At 37.1% G+C, this 27,877-nt stretch overlaps 1 protein-coding gene across 2 annotated transcripts; it reads left to right on the top strand.

Moving 5' to 3' along the window:
* Positions 1-33: 33 nt before the first annotated feature.
* Positions 34-26,815, top strand: GPR155 (G protein-coupled receptor 155). 2 transcript variants are annotated; one of them, XM_009088009.4, is made up of 16 exons: positions 34-179; positions 4,342-4,847; positions 8,229-8,628; positions 9,960-10,125; positions 11,315-11,470; positions 12,475-12,558; positions 13,826-13,946; positions 15,220-15,304; positions 15,386-15,476; positions 16,492-16,765; positions 17,407-17,508; positions 19,233-19,366; positions 20,852-20,947; positions 21,809-21,873; positions 22,545-22,682; positions 24,813-26,815. In XM_009088009.4, exons 2-16 carry the CDS (start codon positions 4,388-4,390, stop codon positions 25,033-25,035), a joined length of 2,595 nt encoding a protein of 864 aa, XP_009086257.1. In that variant the 5' UTR covers positions 34-179; positions 4,342-4,387; the 3' UTR covers positions 25,036-26,815. The 2 variants fall into 2 exon arrangements, with proteins under 2 accessions (XP_009086257.1, XP_018767100.1); XM_018911555.3 differs by having other exon boundaries at positions 24,763-24,951.
* Positions 26,816-27,877: the final 1,062 nt, after the last annotated feature.

The raw sequence follows: 27,877 nt of genomic DNA, 5'->3' as shown, positions 1-27,877 counted from the left end.
CGGCGCTCCGCCGGCTGCGGCAGCGGGGCTGTGGCTGGCGGGGCGGGCCGGGGCGGGCCAGACCTCCCCTCCCTGGCCTCGGTACCGGCGGCCTCGGCCTTAGAGGGGTTCTCAGTTTGGCAGAGCGCAAACCCTCTGCACGCACCCCGGTGCGGAGGCGCCTACCGAAAGCTAAGTAGGTAAGCTGCCCGCTCCTTCCCCCGGCTCCTGGCGCTGTTTTCTACTGAGGCAGCTGTCACGCAGGGCAGTGCTGCTGGTTTTTTATCCTTGGCTGAAATGCTGTGTGCTCCTGGCGGGGATGACCATGGGCAGAGAGCAGTGATGGGCCGGGAAGGGGCAGGCGTGAGGCGTTGGTTTTGTTGTGGCTCTCTGCCTGCAAGTCAGAGGATTTTACATCCCAATTTGGCAAGTGGTGCGAGTGAGGTGCTTTTTAAAGGTGCTGGCACGAAAATGTTCTCTACCTTTTGAAAAATGTTTTGCTGTTTACTTCAGAAGTATGTATCTATTTGTTGACAAGCCCAAATGTGAGCTTAAGTGTAAATTAAGGGGAGGTATGTTTTTCATTCATTTTCTGAGTTGTCATTCGGTGCCGCTGGCAGCTCTTGCTTCATTTGGTGTTGTCTGAGCTCCTGCACTGCCCAAGTTTTTGTGGAGCTTGAAGCGTTGCTGTGTGAGCTGTGCCAGTCGTGTGCTCAGGGCAGGCCTCAGCATCCCCAGGTGTCCAGGGCATGCGGCTGCTGCACAGCCAGGGGCTTTCTTGGAATGACATCCCGGGGGAAGGATGGCAAAGGAAATGTGATGGTGAAAAACACCTGGCATTGTCTAGGTTTCCAGATATAGATGGCACGTTTCTTGTGCTAATTGCTGTTGCGATATTGTTCTCTATCTCTTTCTGTTTTCTTAGCCCAATAAAGAGAAAAGTAAAAATTGTGGTTAACTTTCAAAATTAGGAACTGCAGTAATCACTTCTCCCACTTACTTTTATCATTTTATCTCCCTGAAGTTGCTTCCTCTTCACAAATTTTTACATGAAAATGCATGTAGTACACGCTTCTCTTAGCTGAGAGCAGGGTAGTAGAGCTGCTGTGAGTGGTAGGTAACTCTTCCAACCCCAATTCCATTTTAATTTTCTTGAGTAAAATAATGTGTCATCCTTACGTTAAAGTAGGAGAGTTTCTGCATTGTATTGAAGTAGGTCATGCTGTGGGATATAATTTATGAGCAATGTGCACGGTCTTGCCAGTGTCACCATATTATCCTGAGATGGAAGCTGAAGAGTGAGAGACCAGAGGGGAGATGTGCATTGGAGTTATCTCTTTGATTGACTCATGCTGTCTTTGACTTTCAATGGAAAAAGAAGATGAAAGGGATTTTCCCCTTCCTTTGGTGAAGGAGACAATTTCTCTATTTCTGTACTCGGAGAGGAACCTGATGTTGCTTGACTCACAGCTGCTGGAGACTCGAGTTTCTGGTCTGGTGAATTTCAAGACTTTACAAATATTGACAACCTACAAGAGAAATGTTTCACGGGAAGTTTAAACTGCACTTGTTACTTGCCCTGTGTCTATTGTTGGTCTTCATACAAGGCTTCCTCTCGTGCAAGCTGACAGTCTGGCTGCAAGCAGCTGTGCTTGGCACAGTTGACAGCAGATAAGACAGCATTATTCCTAAAAGCTGTGTCTGTATTGGCCTCCAATTCCCAAAAATGCAGCTGTGGCTGAGTTCTCAAGGATTCAAATCTCAATCCTCAATCCCTGAAGAGATAACTACAAATTGTATGTTCTATGGAGTCAAAGCTAAATGCTTTCCCTTGCAACTGTATATCTCCTTATTTTAGTGTCATTTGTCTGGTTAATTTGCTACATCTACTATAAGAACAAACTAATTTCTGTGTAGAATATGTCAGGTTTTGGGTTTACATGAGATCATTACTTCTGATTTCATTAAGAACTGTGAATTGATAATAATTTCTCTCTTGTGAGATGCTAGTTTGGGATAAGCCTGAGGTGTAACAAGGCTGTATATTAAATCTGCGATTAGTCATTACATAATCTCACAACAGTTATATAAATGTTTGTATCCTATAGAGCAAAAAGTGCTGAGATGTACTCACTGTGTTAAGCAAAATCTTGCATTTCTGGAAAACACAGCTTGGCAGTAGATACTCTGTTGAATATGAAGGGTTTGGGATGTGCATGTCTCTTGACCTGAAGAGACCATTCACTGTCAAAGCCCTCTGAGGAGTGCCAGTAGCAGCTTTTACTGCAGTGGAGTTCTTCTCTTTGAAACTCTTGTGGTTTACCAAAAATTAGTCCTGTATGACTTGACAGGGTCCCTTGTAATGAAGTTGAAGGTAGGCTGAAGGAAGGCTGCAGGAATCTGTCTGTCTATCTCTCTATCTATCTCTCTATCTGTCTCTCTTACAAAAGATGGTTAGGGATGTGTGGGTGTGTATCCATGTCAGTTTTGATCTAGTGAGGAAGATACAGGATTTAGTAGGTGCTATTGACTGATACAACATAAGAGTCAATCACATTTAAATTCTGAATTATGAAATGGGGACAAGAGTGCTTCTGTATTTTGTAGCAATTTTGTGAAGAGAAATAATGATTTTAATATAGAAGGAAGAGAGGCTTGTCATTAGCCTTGAATAGGAAGGCACAGGAGAAGAAATGCTAGAATTTAGGGATAGATGGGGCTAGAGTACACTCCCACTACAGATCAAATGTTGCATTTGGTCAGAAAAGTTTCAGCTGTATCTTATTGCTGAAGAAAAATACCTTGAAAGAGCAGTGAGTAGGTTGAACACATTGCAGTGCTGGGAGCCTTACCTCTATGCAGTGCTGTAAGCTTGGAGAATTTGACGTGGGGCTGTGTTTTTTACCTTGTAGCTAGTGTAGAATGTTGCTGATTTTTTTCAAGAATTCAGTGTTGGAAATCTGCCTCTGGTCCTCTTTTGGACATTTTGCAAATTACAACAACATTGTTAAGTTTTTAGTAGAAGAAATGGTTTGTTGTTTGCTTCATTTCTTGCAAGTGTTCCCATTGTTCTGTAGCAAATAATACATTGAGCTCCTGGTCCAAATAAATCTAAGCTAATTTATCATCTATATTATAAGAAAGTACAGCCTTTAAAATAAGCCCTACCCAAGTAGGAGTGAGACTCATTTTCCTTGGGAGAAGGGATAGCCTGGGCTACTGGACAGATTTGGATGATGCAGCAGCTCAGTCCAGATGAATTACCAGAGCATCATAGAAGTGCTTACCAGAACCCTCAGGCATAAATAAAAGTCATGAGTCAAAGAGTTGAAGCTTGTGAGTATGTATATGCTGGATGCCAGGGTGTGAAACAGACCTTACACGACCTCACCTTTGCACTGACTAGATTTACTTGCTTATTTACCTGGCTGCGGTGTTCTGTGTTCCTTGTGGGTAGGATACAAAGAGGCTGGGAAGACTCTTAAACCAGTTGCTAATTTGCACAGATTGTGCCATACAAAGCATTGCTTGGGACTTGGCAATTTTTCTTTACCACTGATACATTAAATAGTTTAGGGGAAATCAGTTCACCTTTGCCTTAGTTTCTATCCCTATAAAGTGAGGTAAGTCATCTTAACTTCCTAAACAAAGTACTTCAGGATTTAGTCATGTCAGAAATTTATGTGCAGTCACTTGATGGACTGCACAGGTGTCAGAGCTATACTGCCAAAGCCATATGTGTTTCTGGCAGGACCTTGCTATTGACCAATGAATATTTGTGTTTGATGTCCACTCTCTTCATCTGATTTGCAGACTTTACGTGTCTGCTTGCATATAGAACCTGTGTTGTCGTAATCAGCCCTTTCAAAGGCAATTGCTGCTAACAAGTGAGGAATGGGGGTCAGCAGATACTTCTGTTGCACATAAATGTTTCATGCATGCTTAAATTTCCCTGCTCCAGACCTAAAGAATTGTATGTAGAAATATGGGTCAGCTCTAGTGCAGTGAATTAGATCACTGGCTGCTGTGTCATCTGTGGATTCTTTGCTAACTAAAAAGTCTATCATTAGCACATGATATTAAAATGTTGGGAGAGGTCAAAGTTGCACAAAGCAAGGTACAAACTTCAAGGGTGATATGATAATTTAAACTCTAAATTTTTCTGGAAGGTAAAGAGGACCTTGACAAATGTTTTTGTACCAGAGTGGAGAAGCTTTGATTCTTCATCAAATTTATCTTTCTTTCCTGGTGCTCAGTTCTTGTAAGGGCTATTCCTGTTGTCCATCCTGTAATAATTTAGGAGGGCATAAACTTGTATGTAAAGGAATAAAGTTAATAAATGTACTTTTGTTCCTTTTACAGATGAGATCATTTCACACTCTTCTTTTGGAAGAGGTGGTCAGAGGAAATGGATAGCTATTCAGACTTCACTGCAAAGAACCTCTCATCTACAGCTAATATGTCTCTTTCTTTGCCTGGACAAGCTGGACTCAATACCACCGGTGGTCCCCCTTCTATGTCAATAAGCAGGCTTTTCCCAGCCCTATTGGAATGCTTTGGAATAATTCTTTGTGGCTACATAGCTGGAAGAGCCAACATTATCACATCAACTCAGGCCAAAGGACTGGGAAATTTTGTGTCCCGTTTTGCACTCCCGGCTTTACTGTTCAAAAACATGGTGGTACTTAATTTTTCTAATGTGAATTGGTCCTTCCTGTACAGTGTTTTAGTTGCCAAAGCTGCTGTGTTTTTTTTAGTCTGTGTTTTAACATTGTTAGTAGCCAGTCCTGAGAACCGATTTAGCAAAGCAGGTTTGTTCCCTATTTTTGCTACACAAAGCAATGACTTTGCGCTGGGATATCCAATAGGTGAGTATGTTTTCTTCTTTAAAATTAATTGTCACTGTTCTAGACATGTTTGCTTTTATATTTCCCCGATTTGAAATTGACTTATGAGTTGAAGTTCCACGTGGTTGAAATAATTTCTGAAGTGCCTCTCAAGTTCTCTTTGAGACTACTCATCATCTAGGAAAGGTTAAAAACTAAAAAAGAGATCAAGTTGGTTCCAGCAAAACAGAAACTAAGATGTTTGATTACAGAATTGAAAATACAATTACAAAGGCAATGTCAAACATGCAATTCCAGATTATATGTAACAAGTAGATACATATTTTAGATTACTTTAGAAGTTAACAAAATCTTTCTCTTTATTCTAAGGCAGCAGGTTCAGGAGAATCCTCAGGTTTTTTTTATTCTCTTCAAATTTGCTTCATATGTATAAAATTTAGACAAATGCAATTACATACTCTTTTTTTAGATGAAAACACTGTGTTTCCCTCAGTTACATCTGAGATTTATTCCTCTTGAAGAAATCAGAAGTATGCCACAAATGGGGCTGTGAGAATTATATATATATATATATAGGGGGTCTCTGAATGTATTTTCATTGTATCCTGGTTAAAACATTATTTCAGCTTTTGCTTTCTTGTAAGACTGCATATTTCTTCATGTACTTCGTGATTTATAAGATATGATTTATATTTTTTCTGTGTATGATATTGACAAAATCGACACCATTTAGAGGTTTACTGGAATAGTTACTGCAACAGAAACATTGTAGGCTCATGAGGTTTATTTCCTCTTGTCTTTTTCCTTCTCCCATCTCCAAACTTTCACTGGTGTTGGGTTCATGCTGTCACCTGTGCAAACTTTTTGCTGTTAGTAAAATATTACCTAAGCTTCTCTGAAGTGTTTGCAGGACTGGTCAACAAAGAATGCCTTGCTGTTTTTGATGTGGTTGAGGTAGTGTTTTAAACAGAGCTTGATCTTTTGATGAAAAAATATTTTTAAATGCTGGAGTGGAAATTTGTAAAGGAAAAAAAAAATCAATATTGACAAATTGTGCGCTAAACCAACACTATTTAAAAAGGCATTTTGAACTCTTAATCATTCCTGAGTCTTCATCCTATGTAATTTCTTTAATGCATTACTATTATTATTTATTATTTCTTTACTATGCTCTTTTTTGCTGTTTGAAAAGATCTGCATATAGCAAAATCAAAATGCGGGTCCAATTTTTTTAAGCTTATCACTATTTTTCTATTATCATGGTTATGATAGTTCTAGATTAAAAAGTGATATTGGGATGAAAAAGAACCAGCTGGCAGAGAGGTTTTTTAGACACCCATAATATAGTTAGAATTACTATGATAGAAAGTTTTGGGGTTTTTAATTACAGGGTAATAATGATACAAGTCTGGCAAACAGATTCAGGTATTCTCTAGAGCTGTGTGTTAAAGCACAGGTGTAGCAGAGGTGCTGTGTGGGTGACAGTCACTGTGACTTTAATCATACTCATTGCCTTAAGCATGGACAACTAGTGTGTGATTTATATGTACTTTTGAGCAGCTGGGACATGGAGAATTTAGTTTTTTAAAAATTAAAGTGTATTTGATTTCAGTTTTTGTTACCATCAGCAAGCAGGCACCGTGATTTAAATAAAAAGAAAACTTTTCATCAGTGATAGAAGTTGTGGATTATGTTTACTGTCTTACTTTACTGTCTTAACGATTCTGTAAGACTGATTTCTTATTTTTTTTCCACCCACTGACTCAGTAATCTAACTCCACTTTTTGTACCCAGTTAAATGTGACATCATACATGATTTAAAATACTTATAGACCTTAATTTATTGTCTTAAGTATGCAGCTTCACTTTACCAGAATGTAAAGGTTTTTAAAATTTTTCACTCAGACATTAATTACACATGACTTGGGTGGAGTTGTGTTCGAGTGACGTGGGCATTCTTTATAAAGCAATATGAAACATCAGTCTCAGGTTTGAGGTTTTAGGAAAAAACCTATTTGCATAAAAAGTGTCCAGCATATTTAAAGTGGTTTTGATTGCCAGGTTGTATTTCGTGCTTTAAACTGGTTTGTTCAATGCAGTAACGAACCCCAAACTTGGTACTTCTGTTCAGCAGTCTATTTAGGATTTTATACAGGTGGTTCTTCTACATGTACTGTAATAATGGCCTGTAAAAGTAAAAATGCCTTTAGTGCCTTTTTTTATATATGTAAGAAATAAGCTAGTTGAGATCAGTTTATTTGCTCTAAAGAGGAGACTGTTCAAAGTGAGTGCTGATTTAGCACTTGGAAGTTCCTGTCATTCCACAGGCTTACATAATACAAAGGTAAAACTCTTTTGGATTTGAAAAATGTAGTCACAAGGAAAACTTTTTCACAAAGAGGTTAATAATGTTATTATTAATAATTATGAATTGCATAGTATATACTAATACATAGTGTATGTAATAATTATGATAGAATTAACTCTATGTACGTATAATTGGCATACTATTAATAACTATAGCATATTATTGATAATTACTAATAACAAAAATATTAAATATAACAATTATAAGTCAGGTAAAAGAGAACATTCTACTTTTAAAGCATTAGGGGTTTTTTAATTCACATTAGAATTGAATCTTTTGTATGTTTCTGAAGTATTTTCATTATTTTGGCAGTGCTTTTAGTACAAACTTGAAATAAGAAGCAGTTCTACTTTGACTCAGAAGTATGTAATAGTAATGAAAGCAGAAGCTTAGGATTTAGAGTTCCTTGAGGGACCATAACTATGGCAGTAACTCTTGTCCTAAGTAGTCCCAGAGAAGGAACCAATAATTATGCCGTAAACTTTTTTCCCAGTTGTTGCTTTGTTGTGTTGTATTGGATCAATGTAGAAAGATCACACCTGACTTACCCATTGAAAACTGATTAAATCCCAAAGAAGTGAGACTCCCTTAGGGGATACCCTTGTATCCTGCAAAGGTGCATTTAATTCTTCACAACTGTCATGTTTCTGGGGAGGAAAAGCAAGTCAGAAATAAAGCCAAAATTTTTCCAGCATTTGGGATGACTCAAAGGAAACGTGGAATAGTTACATTGTTTTCTTTCTTTTTTTTTCTGTAAATGGTGGCTAATTGTAGGATGATTGAATAGCATTGGATAGTTAATCTTTGGTCTTTGCTGTGTTCTTTAGATAACTGTTGTCTAATACGATAGGACATACTTCTCTTCCTGCGTTATCTTCTATTGATTGTTAATTAAATGGATTCCTTCAGTTCCTTCTGGGGGAAACTTAAATAATTTTCTTTAGTTTTCAGACAGCAAAATTTAATTTCGGTATTGCAATGTATTTTTCTGCTGAAGTGTTATCACTCATAACTCTTTGTTTCCTGTCTTCTAGTTGAAGCTTTATATCAAACCACTTACCCAGAGTATCTCCAGTACATTTACCTAGTGGCTCCAATATCTCTTATGATGCTAAACCCCCTGGGGTTTATCTTCTGTGAAATCCAGAAGTGGAGGAATAATCGCACTGTGTCACAGAGCAAAATCAAAATAGTGGGCCTAGCACTCCTTCGAGTTTTGCAGAACCCAATTGTATTCATGGTCTTCATAGGAATTGCCTCAAACTTTATTCTTGGCCAGAAAATTCCTGAATACCTTGAAAACTTCCTGGATGGACTGGGCAGTTCATTTTCTGGCTCTGCACTTTTTTACCTCGGACTGACTATGGTGGGACAAACGAAAAAACTGACAAAGGGTATGTTTGTTGCACTGATCCTTCTCATCACAGCTAAACTGTAAGTTCCATTTATGGATTTTTATACTTTTGTTCTCTAGATGTTTTAAGCTCTGAATACCCTGGTCAGATGGCTTTTCTCTCAAAAACATTATGATAATAGTACATTTCACACCCAGTATTTTGAGTGAGAGCTTCCCAAACTCTTTGATAAAATACAACTGCTAATTCTTCAAGGAAATTTAGTAGACTAAAAACCTGTTGTCAGGCTCTGCAGAGAAAGGAAATCAGGGGTGCTGTGCCTTCATGGACTGCCCACAGGCCATCTGTCATGAAGTGGGTATTTGGGGAATTGGTAGCTTAAATCAAAATTTACTGAATAAGTAGTTAGACAGTAGTGAGTTTAAATATATTTGATTGGTATTTGTATTTTATTTGGCTTAAACAATGCATCTCCAAGTTAGTTGGTTTTCCTGACTTGAAGTCTTTGAAACAACTATACTGGAAGAGTGTAAAAATGGTCCCTTCATGCTCTAAAACTGCTTGACTTTTAAGCATGAGTAAGTGCCAAGTTCTATAACAAGTTTAAAACTTATACTGTCATAATTTTCCCTTGAATATATTTCAGGGAATATTTATTTAATATAAAATATTTTATTTCGTACAGAACTACAATTACCATAACAGAGTGTTTGGTTTTTAAGTTTATATTGTAAAATTTGAAGGTGCATTTCAGTATCAAGTACAACTAACCAGCAAAGCTAAAAACCTAGTCAGTAAACCAGTTTAATGACAAATTTTGTAATGAGAAAAACATTAAAACCCCTGGATTTTAATGTTACCACTTTGCTTTACTGTCAGCCTGTGTAAGGCTTACATTGAGTCTGTGTGAGATCCGGGCTATTACTGAAATAGCCTTGATGCCAGTGGTTGGCTGGCCAGAACTTTTGGCATGGGACACTTAAGCTTGAGCCCTTATTATATTTCAGACAGCTTGTAGAAAGGTGCACTGAATTTCAGAGCTGCTGACTGCTTACAACTGTTACTGTAACAGTTGTAAAATGAAATGGGTTTTAATGTCTTGCCATTCTAAATTTGAAGTTTGTACAAAGAATGTGTCTACACAATCAGGGAAGCTGCTTCTATACCTGAGTTTGTTATCATGTTTGTCCTTTTTTATTTTAATGTAATTTGTGATGGAAGATTTTTAAGCAGCTGGGAAATATTTTGGTAACAAAAAAAGCAATCATTCAAAGTGATGTCAGTATTTTGCTTTACGTAAGTAGTATTCAAACAAGCCTTACATTTCCTTTTCATTTGTTTTCTGGGTAAAGAGGAGTCTGTTGTAGGTTGAGTAATATTTTTTCAATTACCTTTTCCCTTTTCTTTCAGGCTCATGTTGCCATTTCTGTGTAGAGAGATGGTGGAGCTCTTGGACAAGACTGACAACGTGGTCAATCACACCAGTTTATCAAACTATGCATTTCTTTATGGAGTTTTTCCAGCAGCACCCGGTGTTGCAATATTTGCAAGTCAATTTAACATGGAAGTAGGAATTGTATGTAGTTAAACTTTTCCAAATATTTCCTAACTTGGAGCTTAACTTATTTGATTAAATAAATAAATAAGTAAGCTTGAACAATTTGCTTTTCTGAAGTATAGATATCTTAGAATTACTTGTACTCCCAGGATCTTTCCTGATGTCTTAAGTGTCTTGATAGTCCTCATTATTATTTTTTTCATTTGTGGTTCTAGTAGAAAGAGATAGGATAACTTCAGCTATAAAGAACTTGTATCTTTGTTGTTTTTTGGGTTTGTGGGTTTTGTCTGTTTTTTTTTTTTTCCACGATCTTATATTTGAGATGTTTTTGTAGGGAAAAAAGAAATTACAATACTGACTTCAGTAAGAATAGTGTCATAGCTGAAAATTTATGGAAGATCTTAATCTTTAACTCATTCATTGTGCTGCTCTTCAGTTACATTTTGTGATAGAAAACATTTTACTTTTTTTTGTATGTACATAGTAGAGGGTACCTTTTCGACTTTAAATAGAAATTTTAGAATTGTTTCTTCCACCTGAAGTGACATTAACACACTTTTGTTGATTTTCATTGTTTTTAATGGTTTCTATTTTGGAGTTGTTTAGTTGTATTTGTTTTTTTTAAAGAAAAAAGGATAATAAAAGTAAATATTGCAAGATTGAATTTTATACTCTACAAACTTAAGAAATTTCTTTAAAGCAGAGTCTCTAGTGAGTAACAACTCTGTGCAAATTCGAGAAAGTAGAAAGACAATGAGAAGCTAAACTAGAAATCACTTGTAAATATATATGGTTTCTTCTCATGAATTGGTGCATATTAATATTTGCATAGCTACATGTATTTTTTTACTTATTTATGGTGTGAATGTTTATATCCAAAAGGAAATGTGACAGTGTAAATTTACCCCTAGACAGCAGTCATTAATGTATTTGACACCCATGAAAAAGCTCTCTAGAAATCTGCAGCAGGAAACTCTCTACTCCTGCTATTTCAGAACCTTGTTAAAATTTTCAGTTTAGCTCTGTGTAGAAACCTTTCTGGCTCAAATTCTAAATAATTTGTTATAGAAACAACTCATTATTTGTTAAAGGTGTAGGTATGTTGAATTCAAAGGTCCAATTTTGCCAGTTGTTGTATTCCTGAAAGCAGAATATTTAGCTTGAGATGTGATTGACTCTGTGGTTGTTTCCATTTGACTCTTGGCAGATTACCTCAGGCATGGTGATAAGCACGTTTGTGTCTGCCCCCATCATGTATGTTTCTGCATGGCTGCTGACCATCCCTTCCATGGACCCAAACCCCCTGGCAGCTGCACTGCAGAGCGTCAGCTTTGACATCAGCATCGTCAGCCTCATCTCTCTGGTGGGTGCTGCCCGGCTGGGGCACAGAGGCGTAAGCAGCACCTGAGTCATTGCAGGAGCTGTGCTTCCTCATGACAGGGAGGAGGAAGGAGTTCAAAATCCTGATTAAGCAGTGGGTCTGCTGCAAAGCTGCTGTGCAGAAAGATGAGTGACTGAATTAGAGCGTTTAGTGCAGAGCTTGAGAGGTTTTTTTGTTAGGTTTGTTTTCTTGTTTTAATAACAGGGTGTGGGGGAATTAAAGTACTAGCTTACACCACAGAGACTAGTTACATCAGCCAAGTGAGGTGCTTGGATATCACAGTAATGAAGGCTGTGTACAAACTTCAGCTCCAGAAATGTCAGTGCATATTTGTTAAATGAAGTCTTAATGAGAATTGAGACTTAATGACTGCAATAGTTTAACCTGAAAAATTTATGTATGTTTACCAAATTCTTTACTAGAAATTATTTTCTTGAAAACTGAGTTGATAATCCAGAAGTCCAATGTCAATTTTGTTTTGGTTTTATAGAAAGTACAGATAGTATGATTATTTTATTTGCTTTTTAAAAATAAAAACATCCATGTTGGAAGGAGTTGGAATTTTCTGAAGTTGTTGTCTCACTGAAGTCCTCTTGTCTTGAAACTGTGCCTGAAGGGAAGCCAGAAGTGAATGCTGACTCTCGCTGGTCAGATAATTTTGGGAGATTCAGGGGAGGTGGGTGTGGGTTTTGAATTCTAAATTGCCAGGCCACACCATGGTCATTTGTGTCCTGAGGAACTAATAGGTTTCTTCATGCTCCAGGCAAGTGCTTGGTCTTTACTGGAAATACTTCACTAATGTGAGAACACCAAGATGCTTTTTCTGACCACAACTGCTGAGGCAAAGGGGCTGGTGACATACTGTAGCAGTCGTGTTGCTAAGATCTGTTGTATATTTAATTTCACCATCATCCGCCAGAATACTCATCTTGTTCTTTTAGATTTTGTTTTATTCTTAAATTAATTTTTCTTCTTGTATGTTACAGACCTGGTCTCTTACTGTTGTTGTTCTGAGTAAGAAATACAAACAGATTCCTCATATGATTACAACAAATCTCCTTGTTGCTCAGGTCAGTAGTAATGAGAATGCTGTTGTGTGAGGTTTAGGTTTTAAGTTTTTAACAGTTTTGGAAGTTTGATTTTTACAGTGAGATCTTTATAGCAAACTGTGGAGGGCAGGTGAATCTAATGTGTTACTTGTCTAAACAATTTCAGTGCTGTGAAATACACCCTGGAAGAAAATGATAGTTAATGTGGGCACTGTGATTCCTAAACAGAACTATAAACAATCAGAACAGAGAGTGGCTTCTTCTGAGATGTTTTCTTAGTTATTGCCCAATACTGTTTAGAGCACTTTAGTTTCAATTATGCTCATCTGAAGTTGGCAATACCAGGAGCAGCAGCCTGTGTTTGACTCTATAGTAACCCTATTCAAGGAGCTAAATAGAAAACTAATCCCTGTACTGGTTTATGTCCCTGAAGCTCTTGCAGAGAGATCAGCAGGTGCAAGTGCTGGTGCAAGGATGTGTGGGAATGTATGGCTGGTGGCTAGGGAAGGCCAAAGCCAAGTGGCTCTGGATTAATTTTAATTGTTATTTGATCTGAGAGAGAACTATAGAGTACATGCTCCTTATTCTCTTGAAGTCAACTGCACAACTGGAACAGCTTGTGCATGTATAACATCTGTGTGGTAGTGCTTTCTGAAGTGTCCTGTAGTTGTTTTTTTTAATCTGATTATGGAGTCACATTTAAAAATGTCATGTATGGGAACTGCAGGTGCTTCTATTCTGTACCATCAAAGCTAGCTTGCATCTTTAAAAAATAGAACTATTTTCTTACTGTTTCCACAATACTTCAGCCTATCTTTTCAGATTACTTCAGTGTTAAAATTATCATATATGCAATATCACTGTGTGACAACTGGTGTAATTCTTGGCTGAACAAATACCTGTTTACCTCAGTTTCATGTGCAAATAATTTCAGGTAAATGGTTTGTACTTGCCAAAAACTTCACCATTTACTTACTAGAAGATATATAAAGTTTACCTGATTTGCCTTACTCCTAGTTTATATGAGCTGCATATTTGTTGTCAAAAAACCCCACCTGAAAATAATGTAGCATAGTCAAGTGACACAACTGTAATACTGAATTTACTGTGCCAGTACTTTACTGCTGAATGAAGTATCCAGTTCATAAAATCACCCTCCAGTGCATCTGGGGGTAGGGTTTAAAGCTTACTGCAGGTGTATAGCTCTCTGTTCAGGTTTTTGGTTTTTTTTTTTTTTTGTCTTTCTGCTTTCCCAATTTAAATGATGGTATCTTACTTTTCTTTCCAGTTTATTGCTTGCATTGGAATGGTGGCATGGAATTTCACTGTTAGAGAGAAAGACATCACCATCCAGATCCTCGTATTTATATTCCTCTACAGCTCACTTTACAGCACCTACCTATGGACAGGTATGATTTTCCTAGGCAGAGCCCAGGTACTGTAATGAGAGATTAATGTCCTGAAATAACATTAATTATATTCTTCAGAGTACTTGTTCCTTTCACTTGTTTGTGGTTGTACAAATGGGGATACCTGAAGTTGTGCTGAGGTTTAGTGTTAGGCACTGCTGCTGCTGCTGGAAGCTTCTGCCTGGGCAGGTGTGGCTTGCCATTGCTGGATGCAGTAGCCTGGCTGGTGTGTGACAAGAGACAAGAGCCTACTCTCAAGGCAGAAGCAACTTCAAATAGAGTGAATATGTGGGGTTACCCTTCAGCTAGTCAAAGTCTTAATGATGCCTTTTAATTAATGCAGAGTTCAGATTTTAATTATTCAGCATTAAGTAGATTTCAAAACTGGTGCAATGAAAAAATAAAAAATACAGAATGAAGGGAAATACCCAAGTAGCTTAAACATCTCTTTCCCCTGGAAATTGTAGTTTCTAAAAACAATATGTGTACATAAGATTAATGCAGGAATTGAAATAGAAAGAATGGAAAGATGCTTCAAGAAGCTTGGAGAGCCTTACATATATGAAGAAAAGAAAGAGACTTTGGGTATTCAAGATATTTTTGTCCAGAATCTACAGATTTAATTCCTGTGGTGTTTATCTGGAGTGAGTTGTGTTTGTTTAGCTGGCGTACATAGCTCAAGATTGGTGGGGCCTAATATAAATACTAACTTTGCTTCCACATGAGATTGTTGCTGAGCTACTGAGGTGTGAGTAGGCTAGGCAGTTCCAGAAGATACCCCAAAAGAGTTAGATATGTTAAAATACGCTAAACTTTTTAGTTAAATTTGTCATTGACTTTACAAAGGACTAGTCATTTTTTACAGAAATGTTATAACTGAATGCAACACTATTTGTTGGTTGCTAAAGAGTGTTAGGATAGAAAACTGCTGTTAATACCTAAAGAAATCAGTTACTTGTATCTTAAATGTTCTTATGACATCTTTTTTAATCTTGTGAACCTTTCTTAGCATTTAGAAGTGAACATTTAATATAAAAAGTCCTGGAAGTTTTTCAGTGTTTCACTATTAACATGATGTTTTAGGCAATGGGTATTTCTGATTTACTTTTTTAGAATACAATCAGACAAATTATTTTGTAATACTGAAAGGTCTGAGAAGAATATCATAAGCTATTGAGCAGGTCATATCATAGAGTTTCTAGGGTCTGTACTTTCCAGTGTCCTTTTTAATAATAAACAAGGCATTTTCTTTTGGATTTGTTTGGTTTTTTAGGTTTTCTATCTTTTTCTTTGTTTCTGTTGAAGAAGAGAGAAACAGTAAAGATTCCCATTGGGTTTATCATCATAGCTGGATGGGGGTAAGTTAATTCAAATGCTTCCCTGCTGAATTAGTAAGAGCATGATAAATATGTTATGTACTTCCTATTTTGTTCTTTCAGAGTTCCAACAGTTCTGGTAGGAATCTTACTCATTGTTGGTGAACGTAACAACAGTAGTATTGACTCTGCCTTTTTTTATGGAAAACATCAGGTAGGAGTATGTTCTGTCCTCATCACTTCAGACTTCTGCCATGCTACCTGTGCAAGTAGCTTTCAGTCAAAGTGCAGGCTACTGTAATAAAAGTATCATTGTAGAATGCCTATAGATTGGTACAAAAATGTATTTCTGTCTTGAGCCACTAGGAACATTTGTTTGGAGAAGGACCTTCATGTTTAGGCAGCTATAACTAAGGAAAAAAGGGAGTAGGCTTCTTAAAGAAAAAACTTAGGAGTGGTAATGAATTACAGAGCTCTTTTCCTGATGACTAATTTGCATTCTAGCATGATAGTTATCTAAAGTTATTATTATCCAATATCTAATTAATGGCTTTTGGTCTGTATTAGATAGGATATGCATCACCTGTGTAGCAGTAACTGCTTGCACTATGGTAGGCTTCTCAGCACAATCATGGGTTGAAAGACCCTGAACTACCATTTTTTGCTGAACTACCAGCAAATAGCTCCTCTTATCAGAGGATATAAAGTGTACTAGCATAGGTATTTGTCATGTTTTCTCCCTCTCTTTCTTACGGACAGAAAGTCCATGAGTCACTCAGGATTGTTCATGTGGCACTTTCACAAGTAGGAAATACCCAGAATCCTCTCTGAGGCTATCAGTGCGGATGATTAGAAGGAAAGGCTAATTAATAGGGTGCTCCCTGTTGGCTAAAGAATGTAAATTAGAGCACATTCCTCTTTGGAATGAAAGGGTACCTGAGCAGAACTTAACCCAGAACACTGGTGATCCTGAGAGGAAGGGGGAAAACAGTTGGATTGCACGGGAAACAGGGGTCCACACTTAAAAAAACAAACAGAAAAGCTAAGTAACTCAGGCAAGGAAAATTAGTCTCTTTCAGTGCCATGAGGTGCAAGAGCAGTAAATAAAGGAAACATACTCTTTTTCAGACTCATTTGTAAGTGTATTTAGGAGAGTAGAGAAGTCAGAAAAACAGACATATGCAACTATTTTCCTATATTTAAGTGCATTTTCTTTGCTTTCTTAACAGATAATTACCACAGCAGTGGTGCTGTTCATCAGTATATTGTTGTCAGGTATCTCACTGATGTGCATGAACAGAAATAGGCAAGGGTCCAGCTATGGGGTGTTGAACCCATACTCACCACGTAGCTCAGTGGAGGAGGTTGAAGTGGAAGGGAGTGGGCAGAATCACAATTCAGCCACTATGACTCAGTCTTCTCCAGAGTCTTCTGCACAATCTTCTCCAGAATCTTCTGAACAGTCTTCTCCAAGATCTTCTGCACAGACATCTGCAGAAAGAGGTAGACAAAGTATATTTGCATAAAGAATAATTGGCTTAGGGTGCTATGAACTAATATTTCAAATGTAATTCTGACCTGAAAAGGACAGTTTACAGCTTCATGTGTTAGATTAGGACAGGAGAAAATCTAGATATTACTGCCTGAGTATTTAGGTTTGTGTTTCTAAAGTTTGATTGTTACCATTGTAAGAGCTGTGTAAGTGGCCAAGAAGAAAAGCCTGTGGGTGATTTTTATGTAAGTAGTGATACCTTGATAAGGACGAGATAAATGCAGCCCACTAGGCATCTTAGATTGTTTGCCTACTAAATTGTCTCTCTGAGAATGAATTAAATGCCAACAGAAACACTAATCCTTTTTTGTGTTTCTAATCCTTTTTTGTATGTAGCCTTTTTGATCACCTCCTAGTTTTTTGCCTGTAACTAAAATTGCTTCTGTTGCTTCAGTGGTAGTGTAATGTTAAACTATTAGTATTAGTGACCCATTTACCCTCTCAACAAATTGGAAAAATTAAGTCTGTCTTCTCCTTTTGGGTTATGTTTGAGCATAATAGTAAAAGCTGCATAGAATATATTGTTACACCTGGAATGTAAATTATGGTAGTGAAGAAAGCTAACTATCCCATTACTGGATATATTTAATAGGTTGCTGTTCTTGTCAAACAACAAATGGTGAATTATCCTGTGCTAAAGACAACAAAGCAGTGTCAGATGCTGTTGAAAGCAAGATTCCTCCAATTGAGACAGGTAAAGCAGTAGTATCTCCTTGTTTTAATACTGCAGACTTTTCACCAACATCTGTATGTTATTCTCACAAAGAAACTGTTGGAGCTATTGTTCTCTCAACTCCACCTGGATAACTGATATTTTGTATTAAATTGAATTATTAGGTAATATTACAGCTGTTTGTTCTCTTCTGCTGATAGTTGTTTCTAGTCTTTCAGTGCTCAAGATGGACAGTTGGTTTGGATGTCACTTTTTTACCACAAAGCTACTTTGGTGTGTTCTGAGCATTCAGACTTTACCTCTCCATTGTTGTCTTCTTTGGATGCTGGAAAGTTGAATGCATAACCCTACTTTGCATCAAGCTTTTAACATAAACCACTTTTTTGCATCCTCACATTCACATCTTGCATATTTTAAAAAAGACTTTGTTATAATCAGGGACAGATTTTGAACACTAAATAAGATCTAGAGGAACAAGTGCTTACTGCAGATTAGATAAAATGTCCATGCTGCTGTGTACTATTTATGTCTAGAGAAGAGAGATGGAGAAAATCGACTAAGAGGGCCTTAGGAGTCACTAAATAGAAAAAAAATGGATGAACTGACTGTTCAACACCTGTCTGAAAACTGCATGCCCAGTGCATTCTCACTGCACATCAGTGTCAGTAATCAAAGCTAGTTGCCAGTACAACTTTGCTCTTTTCCTTTTTTTTTCCCTTGTTTTCGAGCATTCTTAACAAGATGATGCTATGTTTGCATGCAACATAAATTTCAGTAAATCTAAATATTTCACACTGAAGCATACTTCAGTTATGTCTCATCTCACAAAATGCTCCTTTTCTGCTTATTGCCAACTATTTTATCTATTAAGTAATTCTGACAAGCACCATAAGAATGTCTTCAAGAATACTGGAAGGCCAGTTTAATTTTTTTATCCTAAAAGATAAGGTAGAAAATACCTTATGGTTGAGTGGAAATTATTTCAACCTCCTGAGTGAACTCTTCAAAACTATAAATCAGTAAAAGCAAATTGTAATGCATACACTTGTGTAACCTTGGCTGCAATAATTACTAATTCTTCTACTATCTCACTGAACTACTTCGAGTTATCTGGAACCAATTCCTTCATAAGGCCTTGCCAGGAAGTTTTTCACTGCCATCTAGAGGAAGATACTCAGAATTTTTTAGAGTTCTGTAGCTGGAAGACAAGCATCTGTTCTCTTTGTGTTTGACTCCTTTCATTGGTAGAATTATGATCATGTTCTGATATACTGGGTTAAAAATACAGTCGCAGACCTGAAGTAAATATGGTTGCCTGTCTGATGTAGACATAAACAACGCTGAGATGCAGAGTAAAAACATTAGAGCTGACAGTATATTTGATGTTTTTCAGAAATAAATTTAACATTTAAAAACTGTTCAGATAAATATTTTTTCATTGTTTTCATTACTTCTGATAGTGTTTTCTCAATGTTAACCACACATTCAGTTTTAATTAAATCTTTGAAAGAAAAATTCTGTTGGAAAAGCTTTTATTGTTTAAGGAGCACCCGTAAACTTCAGCTGTTTTATTTGAGAGTAGATGTCTGAACAGGTTATTGTCAAAGCCAGTATTAAATTTTGTGTGTGTCACTTCAGTAGAGATACTTAACAAGGTAATTTGACTCAGCAAGTTACATTAACAAGTTTGTTCATGGAGTTCTGAAGATAGAAGGCTGATGAAGAATTTCTGCTTTGTTTTTCAGTGGATCAGTGTGTGAGTCACTGCAGTGCTCAAACGTGTGTGTTGGCTCAGGAAGAACAGCTTCTACAGACTGGAGACAAACAGCTGGCCAGACATGTGCTGCTCTGCTTACTTCTCGTTGTTGGCCTATTTGCTGTAAGTATTCTTTATCCCCATGTTAACTCTGAGGTAGAATGGTTTTTAGGAAAGCTGTGTAGATAATCCAGTAAAAATCTTCCAGTTGCTTAAGTAACAATTCATTAAATAAAACAGAGGCTATATTTTGCTTCCTTACTGGAACAGGGATGTCATACAATTAGTTTTTCTTGCCACATCATAAATTAAATGCAAGTTAAGACTGATGATGTTGAGCAAGATACTGGAGAGCCCTAAAGGGGGAAAAAAAGTGAAGTTATACCATTATATCATTCAATACTATTGCCCCTCTTCCCAGTTTTCTCAAGAGTTGGTCTTCTTCCCTAGACAATTATCAATTTAAAATATAAACTGAATTCTGCTTCTGAAGGAGACTACAAAAATTGTTCTATCTGATCAGGCTTATATTGGAACTTGGATTTCTCTGAGGTGTTAAAAATAAGATTATTTTAAATGGGAAAATGCAATTTTGTTGTTTTTAGTGGTGTTTGGAGCAACGTTGCCAAGTTAGTGTTGCCACTCATCATTACTAACTCTGAGATGTGTTGGTGGTTGCTCCTGTGTACAAGTGTGAAATACCAGAATGTAATGCATTGGGGATAAAATTTTAATTTTTAACTGTGACAAAGGCAAGAAACTGCTCTCTGAATGTAATGCTCAGTTGTGTTTCTTGTGGATGTCAGATGGGAGAAGCATTTTTATTTGAAATGGAAAATACTGTGGCACAAATATATAATAGTACAAAGCAGGACAGTGCAGCACAAGTGTGGGTTAGTAGCTACTGCTGTTGCTTTTCAAGTTCTGTTAAATTACAAAATGAAATGTTTCCCTCTCAATTTTCCTGTATCAACTATTCCATGCTAGTATTTTTTACATCTTTTATATGTAAGGGATACCCTAACTGTCAGCTAAAATACCTTGTATTTTAGCTGTATCTGAGTGGTTATGTAGGTACTATGAAATAAGATCAGTTACTTTAAAGAATTAGCCTTTACGTCCAAATGGGTTAACTTTGGAAGTTTCCTCCTTCTGTCAGGCATCTCAAATAGCTCAAGTGGTATGTGCTTCACCTTAACATAATCCTAACTCTGCAAGAAATATGTAGAAAGCACTGGCCTCAGCTAAGCAGCCTTTAGACAAACACTGCAAATCTGTCTGGGCTCATATTGTCTGTGTTATGTTGAAAACCTAAGTATGCTTGAGGCAAGTTCCTTCCATAAACATGTAAAGAGGCAGGACCTCTTACACTGCTATCTTCTGCACTGTTATGTTTAAAACAGCCAAGGTTCTCCCTCCTGCCAAGCTATTAAGCCTAACTGAGAAGATGTTTTAAGGTCCTCTTACTTGTCTTTATCTGAATGATTTGTTAAATAGAGACCATGAACATTGTGCGAGGATTATTAGCATGTGAGGAGAAGAAAGCTTTTGATTTTTAACAGTCAGGTTATGTTTGTGGGTTTTGTTGTTTTTCTGTTTTCTTTACAGAATCTCTCCAGTTGCTTGTGGTGGCTGTTCAACCAAGAGCCTGGAAGGCTGTATGTGGAACTGCAGTTCTTCTGTGCTGTGTTTAATTTTGGTCAGGTACTTCCCAATGTTTGTTCTGAAAATGACCATGTTGGTGGGTGTTGCAGCAGATAACACACATCTTCTATGGCCATGAACACTTTCAAGAGTGCAAGTGACAACTGAATGCCAAATGCTCATGGAAACTGATTAGGAATTCAGCCTTATTTGTTCCAAAGCTTCACTGGTGTCTCTTCTGTGGCGTTAGATCAGTAGCAAGGCAGCTCCATGGATGCTTTCTCTGTAAGGTTTAAATGACTGTCTCTGGTTTCAGTGCCAGCACCATAGCAAAGAGCTGAAGATGGATGCTGGTGCTGGCTGCACCTGGGCTGTTTCAGTGCTCCTGACACCAGGCAGCTTTGTCACCCATGAAGGTGAAAGCCAGGCAGTGTTAAAACACACACTGGAGGAACATTTTACACAGCCATGGCACGTGTGCCTACAGGATGCACTGCAGTATCAAGGAATGATAGTTCTATATAAAAGCTGCACAGAAAAATGAATCAAGTAGAGAGCATTCTAGCACTTGAATTACAGTAAATCTGTTCTTTCCTTGGCATCAACAAAGACAGATTCAATACCTGGCTACATAAGGTTGCCAGTTATCCCAAAGTGTCAAGTGGCATCGCACTAGTTTTACTGAACTAATTCTTGAAGGTTTTATATGATAGACTGTTAGGTATTGATATGTCTTTTTAAGGTCCAAATGAAAAATCAAAACAGAAACAAAATGAATTTTGAATGATATTTAGAAAAGAGGGATACTTTGCATGTGTACATGAAATGTATTTGGCACTGAGTTTATAATTTCTGTTCTATAGAAACCACAGAACATGGTTTGCTTCATGTTGCTTTTTCTAATATTTTCTTTTTCTCCAGGGCTTCATTTGTTTTGGTATTTTTGGCTTAGATAAGCATTTAATCATTCTGCCATTCAAGCGAAGGTAAATAGAATCTTTGCACTTACACCTATAAACCTAATTATTACTAATAATCATTTTTGAAGGGTGTTGAGTTTTCAGTGCTATAGTATTTGGTTTCCTATTTCATTCATCTTCCAAATTTCTTTTCTCTCCCACTTATAGAGAGGTTGTTTTGCCATCCTAATGACCCTTTCAGAGACATAAGTCCTGCAGGCTCCCTAGAGGTGAAATTTTTGCCAAATGAAGGATCTTCAGAAATAATTTCAGCTGATAAACTAAAACTTAGATCTGGATGCTGAATCAGAATGTGTCATCCCTGTTTTAAAGGGCTGTGTCCATAACCCCATGCCAGTACTTTGTGTGGACAGGCCCTTCCACAGTGGAGGAGTGAGGGTGCAAAGCTGCCTTTACCTTAGAGGGAACTGGCTGCCCTGAGACTCCAGCAGTGAGAGCTGACTCCCAGCTACTCTCTGGCTTTCCTTCTGCCCAAGCCTAGAATAACACCTCTATGTTCAAAAGCCATACAAATATACTAGAAAGATTATATGTAAAGTATTGGGCACAAAAAGAGGTTGTGATAAACTTTCTGGGAGGTCCATTCTGTTATTTGCAGTTTTTGCAGTTTCCCAAAAGAATGCCCCTGCTTGATTTGCTGTCTTGAATTTTTTTTTTTTCTTGTGTGTGTTTTCTAGACTTGAGTGTTTCTGGGGTGGAAGAGAAGCAGCAGGACATACAGATGCCTCTGTACCTGAGGAAATCAGGATGACCTGTCAACAGTTTGTTCGTTATCATAGAGACCACTGTGTCAAAAGTATTGTCAAAGGCAGAAGGTAAGGTCCTTCCCTGCCCATGTAACCTGTTACAAAGCACAGAGCTCATCTTTGAAAACAATGAAATGCAGTTAATTTCGTGGGTGATTCCTGTTGTGTATATTTATTCAAGCCCCAAAATAAGGATTAGAAATTTAACTGTAACAGAAATGTTTCTAGCCTCACACGGGAACATTGGGGCACAAGTTATCATATTATCCCACCTGGGTTTTAAATAAATTATAAGTTTTATATTTTTAAATAAATTAAAAAGTTTTATATCACTAAGGGATTTCTCCAGGTTTTGCATTTAACTGGAGTTCAGAAGATAAAATCTTTCTAAAAAAATGTATACGATAACACCTATAGAAATGCATTAAGACCCTTTGTTTTTGTTTGGTTTGTTTTGTTTGTTGTGTAGAGTAAGACGCTGTCTGTATTTGTAACTAAATGTTTACTAATATGTAGCTCTTATAGGAGGCAAAACTGTTGCAACTGATTCCAGTGTGTACTGAGAGGCCACTCAACATGTGAGATTATAGTGGGTTCAGGACTTTGACAGCTTCTGAGTTTATATAATTTCTTTTACTCATACCTCTAATGGGGCCTAAACTTCAATTTATGAGACCAGTAAAGATTTCAGAGGCAATTTACGTTACCTAAATCAAGGATTATGCCTTCAGATATGTGTAGGTAGAGGAGAAGAAAAAAGCAGACAGAAGCAGCAGGAACAAGAAAAAGATTCTGCCTTTATTTAAATATATGAAATGGAGACATGAATTGTTCTAACAGGACACTTTGAATGTTCTTGTAATGTGAGCTTTTAAATAGGACAGGGCTGGGTGGTCTTTTAATGGTCAGGTAGTCCAAAACCATATTGCAGAACTGTTTTAGACAGCATCATGATTTTGTACAGTCTCTTCAGAAGTCAGTAATGTTCCATAAGAAAGATGTATCAGAAAATGTCTTGTGAAATAGAACAGGTTTTACAGTTGCTTTTCTGGTGCCTCTGCTGCTATTGTGGTTTTTTTGGGCTTAGGGCTGTTCATTTAGTTGTACTTTGTGGTTTTTATTAATCACATCCACATGAGAATACATGACATTATGACATTTGTTGCCTTATTGTTGTAAAATTATGTTTGTGCAGAGCTTGGTTCATGTCTTATTTCTCCTTATGAATTAAAACAATGCATTTATCTTTTAAATTGTCATTTTAAATATTCATCTAACTTGATCATATCCTTTTTGATTTAAATGTGCTGTAACTGAGATGTTGTAACCATGGATTTTAATTTATTTTCATTTTTGCATCTGCTAATACATGTTAACACTTGCTCTGTGTTACTGCTGCTTTTAACTTAAAAAAAAAAATAGGGAAAAAATGCTGTCTCTTAGCTCTTAACCACCTCTAGAAATCCTGTGCTTGGGTTCCACATAATAGATTTTAGATAACCAGAAACATTCATTGCTGCAGGTTAATTTTTGCATGGTATGTCTGCTGAAACTAGGCAGATGATAACATCATTGCCTCATAAATACGTTTAAAAAATAGTCTTGTTGTAAAGGTTTTGTTTATTCTTAGTACTGCATGTGTGGTCACTATTTAACAGGATATGCAAGTTATAAATGGGCTTTGTTTACAATATGTGTAAGCAGTTAGTGTCTGTTTAAAAGTGTTCAGAAATTATGAAGAGAATTAAAATTCAAACAGAATCCCTGTTGCTGGGGTTAGGTTGCTTTCAGGTCAGATATTTTGTTGCTGAAAGGGTCATGGTAAGAAGTACATGGGAAGTATGCAAGAAGTAGAATTACACTGTGTGAGTTTTCAGGAAAAATGCTCCTGATGCCCACTGAATTTTATTTACAATTTGAATTTTATTCAACTTGTGAATTCAACTTTCCTACAGACGTTTCAATGAGAAGCAATGTGGACTTTGTATGTCCATATTGCTTCTCATTGAAATGTCTGCAGGAAAAGGTAGTGAACATTGGCATGTCCCGAATATACAAAACTTGCAAATTCTTTCCTAACATGCTCTTAACTATCATGATGTCTCTCCTTGTTTCCTGCTGTTTTTCCTTGCCTTTCCCCATCGTGCAGTGATACCAGATTTACAGAACATGTGGGTGAATCATTCCTTTGACATACAGGTGTGGTGCAAAGATCTCCACTGGCATCTTCTTTGGCTGTGACCTGGTGAACTGGCTGATGCAGGTTGGCCTTGCCTCTGACCGTGGAGAAGCTGTGGTGTATGGGGACAGGCTGCTGAGAGGAGGCGTGGTGCAGCACATAACCAATGAGTTTGAGTTTCGCGATGAGTACCTGTATTACCGCTTCATTCCCAGGAAATCAGCTGCAGCTGAGAGCCACTGACTGGGCAGGCAGGCAAAGCACAGGTAGCTGGGGTGAGTGTGACCACCTCTACTGCCCTCACTACTGAATTTGGAAGCATTTCTTTCTCAGAGAACTGTGTCATTCTCCCTTGTAAAATTAAGAGATGTGGTTCTACTCGTGTCTATTCTGACGAAAATGGCAGAAAGTTATATTTAGTAGTGTTCCAGCCAGAATGCTACAAAACAAAACCAGATGCTCTGGATTTAGAACATTTTTTCCATTTTGAGCAAAACAAATTTTACTAAATGGTATGTGTCACTGTTGTATTTTAGAGGCATTATTGCTGCAGCTTTAATACTGAGGCCCCAGTGAGAAAAAAAAAAAACCCGTGAAAGGTTTTTTTCATGTTGCTGGATGTTCTCCACATTTTAGTGTGATAGAATATTGATGCCTGTTTTACAGTCAGGCTTCCCCCTAACTCCACAGAAGTAGGATTTCTTCCGTCATACCCCAGTTTTTACTTCTCTGCTCCTGTCTAACACCAGGAACATTTTTGAGCTGCTTACACCTGAGATCAGGTGGGTTTTTTCCTCCCTTAAAGACAAAATATTCCAATTAAAAAGACAGAATTGCTGTGACAATGTTTCCAATATCAGGGGATTAAAGCTGGGCAAATACCGAGTGGAATAAGTAATAAGTAATGGTTTTGTACAAATCTACCAAATCTTAAAACCATAGAAATATTCAGCACTCTCCCAAAATAGGAAATTATATAATGGAATAAACAATTTTGCCTTATGGTGGTAGTGACAGCTTTATCAAGAGCAGATTTTTACATTCTGAAATTAGCCTTTACAGTTTAAATCAGAAGTGCCACCCTCAAGTAAAGATTTTATGGAAGCCTAGGTTACATGTGCAAGTCAAGACAAAATTCTTTTACAAATTATAAAACTTTTAAAATTAAATTAATTACTTTTAAGTCTAATATATAAAGAATCCTAAATAAACATCCGGATTAGGGTTTAGAGTAGCTAAACACCCTAGATTTTAGTTGATTGCCTAACACAGGTTTCTAATAAACCTCAGGTATCCTCCTACAAGTTACTTCAGTGTCACTCAGATTCCTGTGCACTAGAGGCAGAATCTGGGGACCTGTGTGTCTTCTGCAATGTTTTGAAAAGGCTAAAGACAAAGTATTGTATCTGATAGCCATTATGCTGCCCTTTTAAAACTGCAAGAATAGCATTTATATGTCTAGATAAAAAATTTATGTAGTGAGGGAAAGGAATCCAGGTATTAAAAATTATTTGCTCAAGCATATAAATAGGTCTTCTCACCCTTTTTTAAAAAAAGGTCTTTCCCTTCTTTTTTCCCCCTTTTTTTTTAAGTACAGATTTTTATTACAGCTACTTTGGCATCTATTTTGTATTAAGAATTAACAGTGATTTTAGCAGCATAAGCTACTATTCAACAAGCAGTTGTTTTACAGTTGCCATAATTTCCTGCAAGACTTAAATTGAAAAAATAATTCCTTTTACTGTCAGTCTGGTTGCAGTGTGCACAGAAACATAACATCCTGCTGCTTGTGTATGCTGTATAACCTGGTATATTTTAATGTTTTCCATCCACAAGATAATTGATGTTTGTATCAGGCTGTGGCCACAAAGGAAAACGTTTGTGTATTTCCATTATGAATGTTGAAGACAGCTGCATCAAATATTTTGGGATAATTAGATTTATGTGACTTATGAGCAGAAACTGCAAGTATGTCTGGCTTCTAAATACTTCAACTTGTCAATAAATCTGTTACTTGATTTCAGAGTTGTGAGCTGTGATGTGGTGTGTGAGGGTTACATGTGCCTGTCAAGGTTTATGGCAAAAGTGTTTTTCTGAGAGATTTGTTAATGTGGCTCTTGGGTTTCAGTCCTGGTATTTCTTAAATCCATCCTTGATCCTTTACAAGTAGGCAGAGCACTTCCTAATGGGTGTCCACCATGAAGATACCTCCATACTAGAAGCGTGCCTCATTCTCATCTACTTAGCAAATACATTTTTTTTAATTAGTTCCTCAGACATTGAAGAATTTGATCTTAGGGCAGTTTTACAGTTCTACCAGTAGTCATTGTTCTTGCACTCTTGTCTTTCTCATTTTCATCATAGAAGTCCTGCTTCCCTTTTTATACTGGTTCTGCTTACCTCTAGATCTGAACACAACATACCTGTTTTAAATAAGAAATTGCTCAAATTTCTGCATAGAAAAGGCTCTGTTTCAAATCTAATACAGAGAACACCTTTGATTACCAACCAACACCACATTCTCTTAGATTTACTGCTACAATATTGTGACTGCTGATACCATACCCATTAGTCAGATGAGTCTGTGATGGTTAATAAATAAAGAAGCTAGGAATGAAATACAAATATTTTGTTTCTAAATCACTGGGTACTTCTGGAAGCCAATAATAGACTTCAGTTTTTCTTGGAATTGCTTTCTAATTGTTTTAGAAAGTTCAGTAACCCTTTTATCTGGTAAATATTTGCTTCCACCAAGGAGCACTGGCAAGTTTTGAATGGTTGACAAGCTGATGTTCTGTCAATAGTTGATACACTGTTATGTGGATTTCTGGTAATTAGAAACAGCTTTGCTTTAAAGAAGTGGTTAACTGGTGCAATGACTTCCTTTATTTTGAAGATGGGTTAGTTTGGGATTAATCTCTTGGAAGCTAAGTTCCATGAAAACATCTATTGAACAAGTATAGAGGAACGTCCAGTGAAAAAATGGATCTTTTTTCTAGGACTAATCTCAAAATAATCGCCAAAATGAACAGGATGTCACACTTAGTTTTCTAGTACAAAATTCTAGTACCTTTTTATTTCAATA

The sequence above is a fragment of the Serinus canaria genome, chromosome 7 (assembly GCF_022539315.1).
Source record: "Serinus canaria isolate serCan28SL12 chromosome 7, serCan2020, whole genome shotgun sequence".
In the NCBI taxonomy this organism is placed as follows: domain Eukaryota; kingdom Metazoa; phylum Chordata; class Aves; order Passeriformes; family Fringillidae; genus Serinus; species Serinus canaria.
The sequence above is the reverse complement of the archived record's forward strand: the minus strand, read 5'-3'. Positions and strand labels throughout refer to the sequence as shown.